Source organism: Lytechinus variegatus, chromosome 17 (assembly GCF_018143015.1).
Source record: "Lytechinus variegatus isolate NC3 chromosome 17, Lvar_3.0, whole genome shotgun sequence".
NCBI classification, from domain to species: domain Eukaryota; kingdom Metazoa; phylum Echinodermata; class Echinoidea; order Temnopleuroida; family Toxopneustidae; genus Lytechinus; species Lytechinus variegatus.
The window spans coordinates 7,162,999-7,180,537 of NC_054756.1; the positions used below are offsets into that span (position 1 = coordinate 7,162,999).

Genomic DNA, 17,539 nt, shown 5'->3' on the forward strand with positions numbered 1-17,539 from the left:
CTCCTCCTCTTCAGGGGCATCGCGGCGGGAGGATGGGAGGGGACATTTACTAAAAACGCCGGAAGGGGCGGTAATTCAAGTTTCTGAACAATTCTTTTTCTTTTAAAATGCAATTTGGAAACTAAAGACAAAAGTTCATATGAAGAAATGTTGAATGCATTCTTCGCATTAAAGAAATAGTTTTACATTCTAATATGTAAAATAGCAGATTTTTATTTTGATATATAGCAATGGCGGCCAAAATAGATTTTTTCTGGTGAAAGCGCAGAGCATGTTTAATAAAATACGCTATGTCATGATCATGGACCTACTAGGTCCTGGTCACATCATCCACACAATAAGATTCTGTGTCAAATGCTACAAGGTGATATAGTAATAAACTAGAATAAACCTGGTACCAACATTATTGGGCATATCATTGTGGATGATTTATCTGGTGTTCCCCCCGAGTTTCCCATACTCATTACATGGATCTCGACCGAGGTGATGATGACCTGACGGCAGGTTGATACCAAGAGGCCTTTGAAGATGGGAGTACTCTCCGTCATCCTTCGGATCAGCATCCAAGGTTGTGTATGTGTTGGCCAAGTCATCTTCAGCATGAGCTTCATCATGTCTTGTTGGGCTGTCGGCATGATTTTCTAGAACTTCCGGTGCGCTTTGTCGAGGATGGTCGTATGGTTTGTGAGCAGCATCGTCGGGTATCTCCTTTGGTTTTCCCTCCTGGGCTTCAGAGTCGGGATCGACTCTTGTTGATGATGATCCATCCTGTGAGATAAGTCCAGTCGCTGGCGAGGTTTCGTTTCCTGCTTCAAGGACATCATATGAATGGTTGTTCCCCGGTTCTTCCTGCCCAAGTTGCTTCTGGAGATCCGAATGGTTGGTGGTTCCTGCACTTTGATTACTTGTCTTCTGACCCTCCTGTGCAAGTTCAGGAATAGGCCTATCTGGTAGGACGTAGGTATGATAGTCTCCCTGCTCTTTGCCGCTGAACAGGACACTGTAGTTTTCCTCTCCAATTTCATTGTAGATCACAATGCTTGTCCCAGCACGGTCATTCTGTTGCTGTTGAGTGGTTCTGGATGCATCATCAGGTTGCATTTTGACCAGTGGAGAACCATGCTGTACCGAGTAAAGAGGCCCTCCATGATGATCACTGCTGACTGTATTGCAAGTAGAGTTGACGGGACCATCCGAGCTTTGACAATACAGATTCTTCCTTTCAGTCAAAACTTTTCTATAGATGCAAAAGTCGAAGAAATACAAGTTTGATTTATTCTCCTATTTAGTCTACTTTGGATTAAATGGTTTATATATTCTCAAGACCGAAAACTAAATATAGGAAGATGTAATATTCTGGAACAAACTTTCCTCTCAATCTAATATGTCATTCATTTTTAAGAATAACGTAAAAGTCTGTACCAGGGTTTCTCAAACTACGGCCCGCGGGCCGGATCCGGCCCGCAGAGCTTCTTAATCCGGCCCGCGAGACTCTGCTTGGTTTTTTAAAATCACTTTTAAGTCACGATATGAAACAAAGCTCAATATGATTACATTGTGTATCCATGAAACCGTAATAAAAGTAATGTCAGTCAACTTAATTTTCACTTTTAAACAAAGTTTAGTGGAGTCTTTTCTGTCTGATCTACTTTCTTATTAGATGACCAGTTCTCACCACGTTTGGACCTACAGGTACGAAAGTACATATTCTACAATGAACATTTTAAAGAACTAACTCATACTGAAGCACCTTGTTTTTTGACCAGTGAACATTTGCACCAGTGCTTTCATCTGGCAATTTCACCCTTTGTGCCAAGGTTCAAGCAACTTGTTGCTTACAGTGTCACTTTTCCCATTGAAAGTGATTAAGAGACTGACAACCTTATTATAGTCTACAACAGACATGCTCTATTATTAAATCTACTTTGACTACACAAAATATTGTTACTTCAGGACATTATCTGTCTCCCCAATTATACCAGGTATATGTATAGGTACAATCTAGATTCCTTTTAACAAAGTACTGCGATTTCATTATTATATTGACTCTCGCTGTATTTTCAAAACTTTTCTAATTTTGCCTGCGTTCAATATGAAACTGTTATAAATTTGTTGGATTGAATGCTCCCAAAGTAAGGGCCAGATTAGACAAGAGAGCATCTAGGACCCCGAACGCAATGGTCTTTGCGCTTCGCGCACACTTTTTTTTAATTATCTTCACCCCGGCCCTTTCAGGTTTATTTTGAGTCTCATCTGGCCCTTCACAGAAAAAGTTTGAGAACCCCTGGTCTATACAGTATAACAGTTAAGGTCCGTATTCTTATTTTATTATGTTTGGTCATTCCCCTCTCTTTTTACATACACTTGTGATTGTGTAAATAGGCCTACAGTAATTTCATAAGTCGTAAGTTATGTAATTTTCTGTAGATTAAGTATTATATTTGTGGTATACATACTATTTATATTGAAAGATTGTATCAATTTATTCATGTATGTTCTTTGTATATCGTGTCTATTCTCGTGTTGCAGGGTCTCTTTATACAACTCGCGGTTACCTTTTGTAAATAAAACTGAAATAAATAATTGGACAAATAAATAAATCTGCAAGTGTGAATTTACCTTCTTCTGCAGAGGATCCAAAATACCGATACACCGACAACAATGAGAAGAATAGTTGGTAATACGATAGCAACGGGAGATACAGAGCTATCGGAAACTGAAAGAAAATGTATTGTGGGAAATGTGGAATTAATATTTTTATATGGATGTGAGGAGGAAATCTATTTGTAAATGTCAGGAATTTGTAAGCTTATAGCTTATAATTATTTTTCGACCATAGCCCCGTCTTACAAAAAGTTGCAATTGATCCAATCAATCGTAACTCTATGGAAATCCATCAGTGTCATATTTTTTTCTACATGATATTTGCCAAATGTCCTTTGCAAACAAATGAAAACACATCACATTGTCAAGAAATCAATGAATTTATGGAAATACATACATGTCTAGATTTTTCGTGTGAATAAACATTCATGTTTTATGTTGACTTTGCTGGTTTTCCATAGTTGCGATTGATCGGACCAATCACAACTCTTTGTAAGACGGTGCCCATGTGATCTCTAAGAAAGGAAGCAACAATACTTTTTCATATTGGAGGAGCGTTCACGTCGAGGTCCGTGTCAGGAATTCATCTTGCGAATCCTTCTACCACACTACACAATTTCTACTACTACTAAATGATTTTAGAGTCTTTAGTGGATAAAGAAACAAATGCAAAGAAATAAATGTAATACAAAGTAACTTACCACTTTCTTCGAGAGCCCATCCTTCTATCATGAAAAGATGACCTTGCTTGAAATCATGCAATGATGCGTTAATAATGACTGTGTTCGATGCAGATACATAATCGTTATCATCCAGAGAAAAGGTATGACCACTGTTGGCACGATCTTCATTTGTTGCTGTAATAGTAATCCCTTCAGAGTGGTATACAAGAAGACGAATCCTCGAGTTCGGTGGCGCGTTCATTCTCCATGTATAGGAGTATGACTTGGGGGATGAGATGGAGGCATTTGAGAGGGCCGAACAGTTTATCTTGGTTGTCAGTCCTTTGGTGAGATTCACCGCTTGGTATGAATAGAGAGAGGATTGCAGATAAAAAAGATTTTGGAATTGTTCTATATATATGCCTTCTCTTTTGCTAGTTTCGAGGTTCTTTTCAAATTATTCTATTTCTTCTTAAAAAAAACATATTTCCTTTCCTCTCGTTGTGCATATGGCCACCCCCAAGTCGGCGCGTAGCGTAGTTGCCCCCTCCCCCCCTCGTAGGATGATACAACGTTGAGATAGAGAACAAATATTCGAATGTTTCTCCTCTGAAGAAAACAATTTTTTTTTAATATTGAATTCTCCATAAATTAAACATGGTTAACCTAGCTGTTAAACAATTAAAGATAAACAGCGTTGCATAAAACATTTAAAGGTCAATCCCACCTCAGATAAATGTTGATTTGAATCAATAAAGAAAAATCGGACATCCTTTTATAAAACATTTAATTTTTGTTTTATCATCCCTGCAAATTCGACCCTAAACACGTAATTTTCCTAGCGAAATAGATACCCTTTTTTATTATTTTTGTGTTTTTGACACCCTTATCACGTTACGTACGTAACGTGCCCTATTGTGAAAAAGACATCCTTTTAACGTGATTTTTTTGGTCGCGCATGGTATCCACTCGTCAATGTAAGTGGCCCCCCGGGACAAAATGTTAAAATAATGGAATTCCAAGTGTTCAGGGAGGCCGGAATGAAACTTCATTATGACAATGACGAGAAAATCAAAATATTTCATATTTCATATAATAAAAAAAAGAAATAGTGAGTGAGTGATGTCATCAGTTCCTCATTTGCATACCGACCGAGATGTGCATAATTATAACTGTTTTGTGAAATGAAGCGAAACTTTAAAATGCCATAACTTTCTTATTTTACATCCGATTTTGATGAAATTTTCAGTGTTATGCTTGTTGAATTTTTTTCTTTTTATCCATATCAAGTTTTTGTTGTCATGGACTTGTATACTTAAGTGGAGCTGTTAAGTGAGTGACATCGGCATAAAAATGGAACTTACCTAAATCATCTGGTCCAATAGGACATGAGCAGTTGGGTAGCCAGTGTATCGATGGCGCATCGTTTTCGATGCAGGTCCAATAAGTATCATTTGAAAGATGTTCCACCATGTCCACTGCACCCTTGACGTACGATGTGACGTCACATTCAACCGTAGGGGTTGTATCTAATTATAGACAGAGATTTAATGGAAAGGCACTAGAAAATGGCAATGGACATAGAAATATTATCAGATAGGACAAAAAGTGACATAAAATGCAGCCATTCCCCTACCCCCACACACACCCGTCTTTGGTGGGGAGGGGCAGGGGGTATAAGAGATCGTCACAATTAAAAATTTTATTCAGGGGACTATTTCATAAAGAGTTGCAACTGTTGTAACTTTTCCATTATTGCAACTACCAAATGGCAACCTTGATTCTGTTACCGTGGTAGTTGTCATTATGGCAAAGTTACACCAGTTGCAAGTCCTTTATAAAACCATGGAAACGGGCCCCTGTTAAAAAAAATGGACTTAAGTTTCTGGACAGTTTGTCGTCTGACCATATTTGTCAGATCAAATATCTTTCTACGATTTCGATTGCTTTGAAGCATAAGGTTGTAATGTCTGAATGTTAATAGATGTCGGATGAAACAGACTTTGTTGGATAAAACACCCCAACAAGTCTATTCATGAAACGATCCAAACCTTTCAAGATACCACGCTCTTTTGGAGGAGCTCAAACTGGGGGAGTTTTCATGAAACAAACAATACGTTATTTTCACTGACTAATTTCTATGAGCCAGTCACATGAGCGGTTTTCAGTAGCTTAATGATTTTGTCATTGAAACTATTTAATGCCTGCTCGGATGCAGAAATGTTCTTCATTTTGGACGGATGTTCTTATAGTTGTTCTTTGCTTTGCTTGTGAATTAAAATTTTCAAACAAATTCGCACCCGCGTAAAATTCTTCCCCAGATAACAATAACGTCACGCTCAGACGTTTAAAAAAAATCTTTTCTGAAACGTTATCAGAGTCCTTTTTCCACTTATACCTACCTTCACCTTGACACATTTCTGTGTAGTCTTCACAGCAATTATAATTATCTTGACATTTGTCATTACATTGACATGGGATACTGTCAAGGTAACGCTGCTGGTTGCATCGCCATTTACAAGACGTCGTGTCTGAATAGAAAATTATAAGAAATTAAAGTACATCATATCAAAATTCGAAAATCCAAAAACTTGGCGAAGGGGTGAAAATAGGCTGTATGGTGTCTTTTGTGCTTCTATATAGCCTTCTGTTTTTAGGGACAATTTCTTTCTGGTGTTTGCTTGATTTAATATTGTTCATTGATTGAATCTGAATTTGAATGAAGCAATTTAATATTGTACTTGTTTCGGTTTATACTTACGCTGATTACGTAAAAATATTTTGAATGGTAGGCCTATATCAAATAAGACTTAAAAAATGGGGAAGGGGAGGGGGGGGGGGTAAAGGACAGAAGTTATATTATTCTCACACAATAACTCTTTTCACATAATGGTCATTAGCCGACCAATACTTTTAGGATATCAAAATTGTATTTTGGCCAGCCAACATTTTGTTATGTGAAATCAATAGGGCTTGTGAGCATTTGGGCGGACACAAAGAGGCAGCCAGCAATCGTCCCACCCCCTTCAAAAAAGAAATCAGTCAAGAAAAAATGCGGTACGGGCCCCAATGGCGAGGGAGAGAAAAACACAACCACGCAAAGCAAAATAACTAATTGCATATTTTGGCATTAATTGTCACTAATATTGTTAGAGGGATGGCCCGGGCTGGAAATATTTATATGTAAATAAATATAGTTAGATTCACAGTGCAAAATGATGAAAATTACATCAAAATCGGATAACAAATTAACGAAGTTATTGACTTTTAAGGTTCATCAATATTTTGTGAAAATTGTTATATGCACATCATCATGAATATTCATTAGGTGGGCTGATGATGTCACATCCCCACTTTCTGTTTTCTTATGTTATTACTTGAAATCATAACATTGCTTTAGTTCTTGGTTGAAAATTTTTAATAAAAATAATTTCATATAATAAAATATACAAGAACAAGTGGGGATATGATATAATCAGCCCACCTAATGAATATTCATAAAGACATGCCTAAAACTGTTTCAACAGAATAATCGCAAATCTTTAAAATTCAATAACCTTGTTATTTGTAATCCGATTTTGATCAAATTTTCAGTATTTTGCTTTGTGAATTTTACTCTATTTATTGAGATATAAATATTTCCAGCCTGGACCATCCCTTTTAATGGCCGTTGCCCACTAGCGTACCTACGGGGGGGGCAGAGGGGGCAGTCTGCCCCCCCTGACGAGTCTCAACCTATACAAGAGACATATCCCTGCCCCCTGACGAGCTTGAATACCTATTTTGCCCCCCCCCCCTGACGAGCTTTTTTTTTGCTTGTCAACTATTTTTCGGGTACGATTGAAGAGCTTTTTGATTGTAGTTATTAAAGACCTTTTTTTTGCTTGTCAAATTTTTGACCGGTTTTGCCCCCCCCCCCTTTGGAAAATCCCAGGTACGCCACTGCCGTTGCCCCCCCCCCCAAAAAAAAGAGGAGCGGGACAATCAAGATGAAGATTATCATTCGGGAAGAAATAGGGCCCATATTCCACTACACATTCCACAGTTTATGTGGAAATGTTTACGTTCAAATAAGATACTTCAAATTATTCGAAAATGAGTTCTCACTGCAAACGTCGTCAAAGTCAGAACAACAGTCCTTATAACGTCCACATGGAGAATTACACTGGCAGGAGAGGCTTCGGTTTAAGGTATCACCACATCTGCCCACGCACGAAGTATTATAATCAGGCTCGTCTTCGAATGAATCTTCAAAAAGAGAAATGAGAAAAAGGAGAAAGAAAAGTTTCAGATTGAGGTCCGAGTCTTGTAACTCCCTTATGAGGAAAGGAGAAAAAACAGTTTCAGATTGAGGTCCGAGTCTTGTAACTCCCTTATAGTCAGGTAGATATGATCAAAATTATTGCATGACCGTCAAGTTGGGTACTATGTATGCGATTTTTTTTTGCTGGAAGTTGTTGTAGAATGGGGTGTCTACCAAAAGAATCCGACGGGTGTCACCTGGGCACCCTTGCTATTGGGCATGTCCTTTTATTGACATCTTAGGCCACGCCCACTTTTTTATATTCTTTCTGAAACGTTTTCAGAGTCCCTTTTCCACTTATACATGTACCTACCTTCACCTTGACACATTTCTGTGTAGTCTTCACAGCAATTACTATCATCTTGACATCTGTCATTACATTGACATGAGAGACGGTCATCGTAATCCTGGTTGCATCGCCCACTTTTTTTTACATTCCTCTGAAATATGACTTTCATATTTTACGAATAAAAAAAAATCATGTTTGGTATCATAATAAGCCAATGAAAATCAAATACAAATATATTGATTACTTGGCATTCAAATCATTCATATATCATTTAAAGATCATAAATAAGTTCATCTGATAATCATATGAAACTAAATCCAAATAAATGCAATGTAATCAAAGTTACTTTTTTCAAAAAATCCACCATTACCTAATCTATTGCATAATGATAACACTTCTCTGCAATATTCAGAAATTGTTAAAATACTTGGTGTTTATATTCAGTCAAACCCAAAATGGGATCAACAAATTTCAGATATTATAAAGAGGTGTAACAAAAAATTGTATATGTTCAGACTTGTCAAACGATATAAACTCCCTATATATGTCAGACCTTGTTCAAATTTACATTGGATATATTCGTCCAATATTGGAGTATTGTGTACCGGTCCCGGTACCGGTTTTCAATGGAGCACTAACTGCTACACAGGTAAAGGACTTAGAAAAATACTAAAAAGAGTTTGCAAAATAATACTTGGCTCAGGTTATAATAGACTATGAAAATGCACAAAAAACGTGGATTAGATTGTCTTGAAAGAAGACGAAGAAAATTGTGTATGGAGTTTGCTAAATCTCTTTTAAAAAACCCTCACTGTAATAACTGGCTACCAAACAGGAAAAAGTCTTAATCTCATTAAGAAGTGTTCCCAACTTTGCTCAGATAAAATGCAAAACAGATCGTTTGAGAAAAAGTGCAATACCATATTTCAATGATTTACTAAATTCTAAATAGATTTTTAATTTCATAACCTTGAAATCGACTCAAATTTTTGCCATTGTTTTAGTCTCCATTTCAATCCAATTGATATTTGAATTTTTAATTGTGTAATATTCATCACTATTTAATATTCTATTTACATAGTTTCTTTTCAATTCTATTTTATTATATTCAATTAATTTTATGTACACTTGCTCTTTAAAAATTATTTATTATCTATGTACATAACATGTTTAAATTGCAATTGTCACTTTTATCCATGACTTGTAAACATGTTAATTTCAGCCTTCCGGCTGTGTAACATGTATTGTTTTTATATGAAATAAACCATGATTGAATTGAATTGAATAAAAGGCCAAAATTATGCAATTTTGGCATTTTATGACCTTAAATGATCTTACATGATTACTTACAAATGTAAGTAATACATATATGGTGAAAAAAAATCACGTTTTGAATACATAAATGTTAGGTATTTATTTGCATTTTCAAGTTGAGGGTGAGCATATTTAGAATCCCAATTCCAATTTTCTGACGTCATAAACCACACCACCATTTTCACATATAGTTCAACTTCGATCGCCTTCCTTTTTAATGACTGTTTCTTTGCTTCAAGCCTGATGAGCTACGTTTTTGAAGAAACGGTAAACCAACAATATCATCATCAATTGGCTTTAGCATCACTATCGACCCCCTCGATCCTTCTCCTTATAACATTATTCTCCCCTTGTGCACAGCCATCATCGCCATCACCAAGGGCGCCGGAAGCGGGGGGGGGGGGGGGCACTTGCCCCCCCAAATAAAATTTTTTGGGGGCAAAACGAGATTTTGTCCCCCCAACGTGCCCCCCTGAAAGATGAAAAATGATAAATTATTTAAGGACAAAAGTAAATGAAGGCACTTTTCTGCCTGAAAATTGTCATTTCCATTGTCAAAAATGAAAAAATTTTGCCCCTGTCGGGCCAAATACATTATCATAGTATGCCTCGCGTCTTTTGACGAACAGTTCCTCTGTGAAACATAGCTTTGATAAGCCCCCTTTCCATCTTATTACAGTGTGATAACGTTTAACCTTTTAATGAATACATTTCAGACTAAAAGCGAATGGTAAATTGATAGTGGTCCATCAATGATTAGGTTTATAATTCTATGATGCTGGCTGTGTCGTCTAACAAACGCGCGGTCGCCCAGAAACGCTCAGACCGGACCCGATATCACTAACGCGCGTGAACACTAGTTACTCGAGCAAGATATGGAATCTATGTCATAGCTGTCAAGCCCAGAAACCATAACATCTCGAGAAACTTGTTTCAATTATTTCATTTTCAACTAAATATGAATTGAGTTAATACAGTGATAACAAGAGAGCGGTGTTGGCTCAGTCGGTATAACGCGTCTGCCCGTCGAAGTCGAACCAAAGATCGTAGGTTCGAGTCCACCCCACTGATCTCTCCCCTACCTGGATGGGAACAATAACGCTGATTAGCCTATTCCGTGTTGAAGCACCGGAAGTTGGTACCTCCGCACGCCGAGTTCCCCCCACTGATCTCTCCCCTAAGGGGAGAGATCAGTGGTTCCCCCAAAAAGCCAAAATCGGAGTAGAGTCTTGTACACGGCAATAGTGTCAATTCTTAATTATACTTACCAAATCAACTCTTATAACAGCACTTTTCAATGTGAATTTATACCTGTTACAAAGTTTAAGATGTCGTCCTGTGTCACGTATAATTGCACTTATTGTGACGACCGTGGAAATGGGATTACTTTTCACAGATAAGACAAGCTGGTGAACTGCATAGTTGTAGACTTTATGTAGTCCCATGTGCTCAAATACATGTGTGGTAATTCTAAATAACCAGAACAAGTTTCCAAAACTCAGTAAAAACTCCGGGGGGGGGGGGGGGGGTTATCGATTGTTGTGATTTCTCTGGAAGCGTGATGAATTCAAACCATGATTCAAATAAATATTCAGTTTATTAATATTCACAAATGCCACCAAGTTTTATGAGTTTATCAATCATGTTTGGACAGAAGAATATCACGACTGAGACACGAAAATACTGACCGTGTATAGCATGTATTGTGAAACTTAAGTTAAGACTGAAAATCTGCCGTTTCGGAGGAGTTAAACAAAAATATTTTTTGCAAAGCATAGATCCTGACCGAAATAGACTGATTTTTGGGACAAGGACTGGATCTACAAGGTATTCTGAAAATTATTTATCCTTTATTTGTGAAAGGACAATAAAATTTACAAGCTATCGTGTACGGTATAGGACTATAGGACTTTAGGGGGCTTATGTAACTTGTGGCATGTGAATTTGTGATATTTCTCTGTCAACAATAGATCAAATTATTTTTTCCAAGAACTCTTTTTTTTTAAGTACGTAAAAAAGACATTAAAGGTAAATGCTAGTTTTGGTAACGATATCAAAATGAGTTCGTACAGAATCCAATGAAATGACCACTAAAGTGTCTGTTTGTATAAATAAAACGCATGTGCCAAAGGATTCTGGAAGAAATCGTGTAATTGCTGAGAAATCAGCAAATAAGCACGGGATTCGGGTAGGGCGTCGGGCCCGACGCCCTAAGCAATAATTATACATTGTCCCACGTGCGCTTATCTGTGTTGGGGATTTTCGGTGTGAACATTTTTCAGCGTAGATTTCAAGATTTCACAAAGTTCAGTTAATGTAACTGTACCAGATATAGATCCTCGATGATATACTGACAATTAAGCCTTGTTTTACAGACTTTCTCATGAAATCAGTGTTTACTGCAACTACTGGAATTTCTCTTTAAGCTACAGAGACAGATTTACAGACGTCAGAAATTTCACAGAACTTATTTTGAGATGCCCGAATGTCGATATCTTCAAAGAAAAAATGTCTCGGTGGAGTAAAAAAAAGGGGGGGGGGGTTATCAACCAGAAATTTAGGGGGTGACGCAATGAAAATAATCTGACAAGCAAAAAAAGGTTATCAACCCAAAATTTAGGAAGGGATGCAAAACAAAAGAAATAATCTGACAAGTATAAAAAAAAGGATTATCAACCAGAATTTCATGGCGGACCACAACGATTTTAGGGGGGGTCCACCTGAATTGAGGGGGGATGCAGGAAATAAATTGACAAGCAAAAAGAAAAAAAAAGTTTTCAACGTGAATTTTGGGGGGTCTGTCCCCCACCTAAAATTAAGGGGACCAGGACCCCCCCCCCCCGCTTCCGCTGCCTACAGTGTATATGAACAAACTGGGTAGAGGATAATTGAAGAGGGTCGATCGATGTGACAGAAGGAAAGAGAGAGAGAGAAGGTCAAGTCCACCTCAGAAAAATGTTGATTTGAATCAATAGAGAAAAATCAGACAAGCACAATGCTGAAAATTTCATCAAAATCGGATGTAAAATAAAAAGTTATGACATTTCAAAGTTTCGCTTATTTAAAAAAATTGTGATATGAACGAGCCAGTTACATTCAAATGAGAGAGAGAGAGAGAGAGTCAATGATTTTACTCACTATTTCTTTTGTGTTTTATAGTGTGAATTATACAATATATCAGTTTTTACGAATTTGACGTTTTGGACCTCCTTGCCGGAAGCACAAAATGTTAAAATAATGGAATACCAACCGAGATGTGCATATAACTGTTTTGTGAAATGAAGCGAAACTTTAAAATGTCATAACTTTCATATTACATCCGATTTTGATGAAATTTTCAGGGTTATGCATGTTGAATTTTTTTCTTTTTATTCAAATCAAGTTTTTGTTGGGTGGACTTGTTATTTAAAGGGCGAGTCCACCTCATGAAATGATTATTTGAATAGAGAGAAAAACACACAATAATGCTCAAAATTTAATCAAAATCAGAAATAAAGTATGAAAGTCATGTTTTTAAAGTTTCACTTAAGCGATGAATTTTTCGGTGTTACACTTGTTTGATTTTTTTTGGGGGGTGGGGGGTGGGGTAGACTTAAATTAAAGGGGGGTTCAAGCCCAGTGTTATAAGCCTTCATAACCTAAGTCCTCGCCATATCGATCCTAAGATGGTTATTTGGAAAACCTCCAAAACACCCCTAGACAAGTCAAGGATTTCATCCATTCTTCCGTAGGTGAGAAAAACACCAACCCCTTCAAAATTATGTTTCCGAATTGTATACTGGGAAAGTACCATGTTTCAAGAAAATTGCGAATTCTGGCACCTTAAGTATATGAAGTTTTGTATAAAAAGCAATGAGTGCTTCAGTGCGCTGACAGCTAGCATATCGCTCACAATGCACATGCTAATGGAGCGATCGCGTTCCTTTTGGGGGAACTGCATGGCGGACAATAGAACTCGCGGGCTTCAAACAAAGGACCCTCCCCGCATATCCAGTTAGGGGAGAGATCAGTGGTCCACCCTGGGCGGATGACTGAAGTCAGTGCGTTGTGTGTAAACGTCTCCCCCATGTTTCATAGATGCAGGCTATGTTACAATGGAAAACACTCCGTCCCTCGGATAGGACGTTAAATGGAGGCCCCGTGTAGAGGAGAGTCACCACCCTTACACGTTATTAAGAACCCACTGCACTATTCGTATAGGGGGAAACCCCGGTGTCGAGGTCCATATCAATTTGTTTGCGCTCCTTTTTTGCAGTGCGTAGCGTGTTAAATTATTTCCCTATGGAGAATAATAGAAAATACGCCGTTTTTGACGGATTTGCTAAGATATCTCCCAAACGCGTCAACAAGGTGATCTATCAAAACAGAATAGAATAGAGCAGATTCTCACCTTGAACATGATATGATTTTCATTTAATTTTAGTCAAATTAAGTTCTGTCACTTTTGAGGTTTTTGGAACCTTTCTTGATGATTTTGGAAATCCATTTATACAATGGGCAAGTGCGGGAAACGAAACGTTTGATGCGACTTCACATTGTAAAAAAATATATACATGTACGTCACAATAGACACTATCAAAAAAGACATTTTGCAGAAAATGCTGTAGATTGCGAATACCTAAGAATTATTTTGATTGGATAAAAAAACCTCTGTCACTTTTCACATTTGCAAAAGCTTTTGCAATAATTGGTCACTATAGTTTGGCGGGTTCAGCCGATGGCATTGTGTGTACACAGTACACACGCATAGCTAGGCAACGCAGCGCGTGAAGAATTTTGCACGTTTTCATTATTCGTACAGCGACGACTTGAGTGTATGATGGATAGGACTGTACCATTTTTGACCGGGGGGTGTGCCAATAAATGCAAGTGATCAAAAAGAGTTACAAAACTGAAGGGAGTGAGAAAACAAGGAAAGTGAGAGGGAAATTTATGAAAACAAGTAATGCGAGGAAAAATGACAAGAAAATGAGAGAAGGGAGAAGAAGTGAAAACACGCAGCTGAGTGCGCTCACGATATGTAAGTTGAACACCCCTGCACCGCAATGTAGCAGCCCGCGCCACTATACACGTAGACTGCCTGCACGATGCGAAGACAGCGGCGCGTATTAGTGACTGTGCGTTAATCGTCCCGTTTCTATGCCTTATAAGAGGAGCGTTTTTTGTACACAACAAATTGATATGCACCTGCACCCCCCCCCCCCCCAATCAGTTATATCGGGAGGAGAGACCTGTGGATCATAGTGATTCAGTTCGCTTTTCGCCTCCCATGCACAGGTGACGCCAAACAAATAATAACAATTCAGCGCCCTAAAGAAAATACCAAGGTCATTCCAACTCAATATAGACATGTTATCAGAAAATTACACTCAGAATAATCATGTGTAGAGGATTCTAATTTATTATTTGTAAAAATGGTGAATCCCACTCGAAAGCAACTTAGAGATAATGTTTATAGACATGAAAAACTAAAATCATCTGTGAAAGTGTCTTCTTGACCGGACTCATATTATCCGAGATATGAATAAAAATGTAAAGAATATAAAAGAAAAAAAAGCGTTACAGTACTGCTCTACTATATAAAAAAAAAATCTTAAGATATTTTCACAGCCCCGTATTTTCCTCTATTCCTTTTCATTGGCATGATTGGAAGGCGTTTTGTCTGATACTATTTCAGCTCATATATAGCACTTATATATGTATTTTAGATTCCAAAACTTCTTCCCATTACCTGTTACTAATCAGATCGAGATGGCAGCTATGTTCTCTGGTTCATCCCAGCTTTTGTTATTCATGGACGTTTGCAAAAAATAAAAAAACAACAACCCGGGAGTGGGTGGGGCTGCAAGACCTAAATTTTCGAAGAAACGTAAGAGCGAGGGGATTTGTGATGGGGGAGCTTTTGCATTTTCTAGAATAAAATTGAAGGATTTCGTGCACACTTTTGGTGAATTTTGTGAATTTTGCCCTCTCGATCGGCGACCCCGGCTCGTACGGTCATGTTTGTCATCTTAAAGTCTTTAAAAGAACATTGGTTTGAAACAATTTCGTTTGCAATAAGGCTCGTAATTTGCTGGAACTGCGACCCTGGTCATGAAGAAACACCAGGCTGGGTCAGAAGGGAGGAAACAGAAGGAGCAAAAAGAACTCCAAGACTATTTAATTCTCAAGAAATTCATTTTTGAATGCACTTAGAAACGCAACTTTTATACTAAATTTTTACACAAAATCCTTACCGTGGGGGGGGGGGTGGGGGTCCCATAGCCTCTCCCGCTCGATCGCTTCGGTATCTCACGCTGTCAAAGATATTGTGCCCCCTTCGGGATTTTGCCCCCCAAAAAACTGAAAGTGTTCGGCGCGCCTGGCCATCACCATCACAACAACCGGCATCATCATCATCATCTTCACAACCACCATCACCACCACCATTATCATCATCTTCCCCGTCAGCATTGGTATCGATCAACACCATAACATCATCATCATCATCATCATCATCATCATCATCATCATCAACATCATCATCATCATCATCATCATCATCATCATCATCATCATCATCAACATCATCATCATCATCATCCTCCTCCTCATCATCATCACCATCATCATTTTCACTTACCACACCTCTGCATTAGCGGAACGGTGCTCGATCTAGTCGAATACATCAGTCCAATGGCTGGTAGTGATATGATTACATGCAATAAAATCCAAGATCCCCAACTTGAAAAACCCATAATTGTTTCAAATTTATGAAGCAACATATGTCTTTTCACCATAAACAATACTTTCGCCAAAAGACTAACAACATATCATGTATAGAAAGAAGTGCATGCATACATCGAAAAAGAAAAAAAAAACGATCGACCAAGCAAGTTCTCATCGCGTTCAGAACACAATCTGCTTGTTCGCCCGCACAATTACCGTGAAATGAATTGTTAGCACTTCCCTAATAACTTATGATTATTTGTATCAACACTCCCAATTAAAACCCGGAAATAAGAATACATTTAGCCCAACTTATTCAAGGGTTGGTGTTAAGTTACAATGCAACTTAACACCAATTTATTCAAGGGTTGGTGTTAAGTTGCAATCAGTATAATTATTGTACATGATTTTTACCGAATATTTGTGTATTATTCACTTGTGGTAATTCCCCTTTTGTGTGTAAAGCCACAATTCAAACAAAGTCGACATAGCTCGTATATTTACTCTTCATAACTGTATGAACTAATTCACTTAATTTGCAAGAGATCGGAGATTCCATATTGATAGAAACTGCGAAATATTGAAATACAAAAATAATGTGTAAGTGGGTTCTCCCTTACGTCACCGATTTCATAGGCCTATATTTTTTGTGAAAATCGAAAAATGTTTTTTCATCCGATTCTGCTGAAATTTTCAGCGTTAGGCTTAGTTGTTTGATTTTTCTCTTTCTTTTTTTTTTTGGGGGGGGGTAGACTTCCCCTTTAAAAAGACATTTTATTTGCATACTTGTGAGCCCCAAAGTTAAGAGTCACAACGTTGTGTATGTGGGAAACTTTGAATTTCAAAATGAAAATCGAATTCAGTGACACATTTAACCTAATATTCGACAAATAAACTTATATTTCATCCCTACTCAATCTCCTTTTTCTTGGTCGATCGCGAGACATTTTTTTTGGGGGGGGGCAGAGCCCCAAACTCCCACTATCTTTACGTCAGTGCCTTGCAAATCTAGGACAATTTCGAATAAAAAAAAATGCTGAAAACAAACAATATATCAGTGCGCAGAATAAATGAGGAAATTATTATTTATATTAATATACTCGTCGAACGAAGATCCGTCTTGTGATACCAAATTGTTATAAACCAGGCAGGCCACTTCAAGTTAACGACGCTGTTTTTTCTTTCTTCCTTGCTTTTAGAGCTACATGGGCTAGAATAACTTAGAACAAATGCACAAGTGACAACAAGGTGATACAACTGAATTATCATAAATGCTTTAGTTTGCTTGTGAAAATGTTTACAGTGTGGTTGGCGCACTGGGTTCGTCATCATAACACGAATATCATGAATATAGGAAAGGAACATGTATGTATCCTTTCCTTTGTCCTTGATATTCCTCTTCTACACAGCAAAAACTGTAGTGTTAACCGGTGTACATAGAGGACCACACCAGTTATTGTACACCGGTGTTAAATTGGTGGTGTTAGTTTTAGACCTATAGGTGTTATTACAACACCTTTTGTTGTCACATTTACACTCTTTGGTGTTATGTTTAATCTCTAGGGTGTAATTTTAACACCTCAGGGTGTGGTCCTCTATAAACACCAATTGGTGTCAGTTTTAACACCGCAGTTTTTACAGTGTACTATTTCCTCTTCT

The 17,539-nt window shown here is 37.8% G+C and overlaps 1 protein-coding gene across 1 annotated transcript; it reads right to left on the reverse strand.

The window, feature by feature from the left end:
• Nucleotides 1-419: 419 nt before the first annotated feature.
• LOC121430786 lies at nucleotides 420-16,051 on the reverse strand. Its single transcript, XM_041628184.1, has 7 exons — nucleotides 15,795-16,051; nucleotides 7,374-7,514; nucleotides 5,669-5,797; nucleotides 4,631-4,795; nucleotides 3,306-3,626; nucleotides 2,620-2,716; nucleotides 420-1,237 (listed from the first exon to the last, which is right to left on the reverse strand). Exons 1-7 carry the CDS (start codon nucleotides 15,949-15,951, stop codon nucleotides 430-432), a joined length of 1,818 nt encoding a protein of 605 aa, XP_041484118.1. The 5' UTR covers nucleotides 15,952-16,051; the 3' UTR covers nucleotides 420-429.
• Between the last annotated feature and the right edge of the window lie 1,488 nt (nucleotides 16,052-17,539).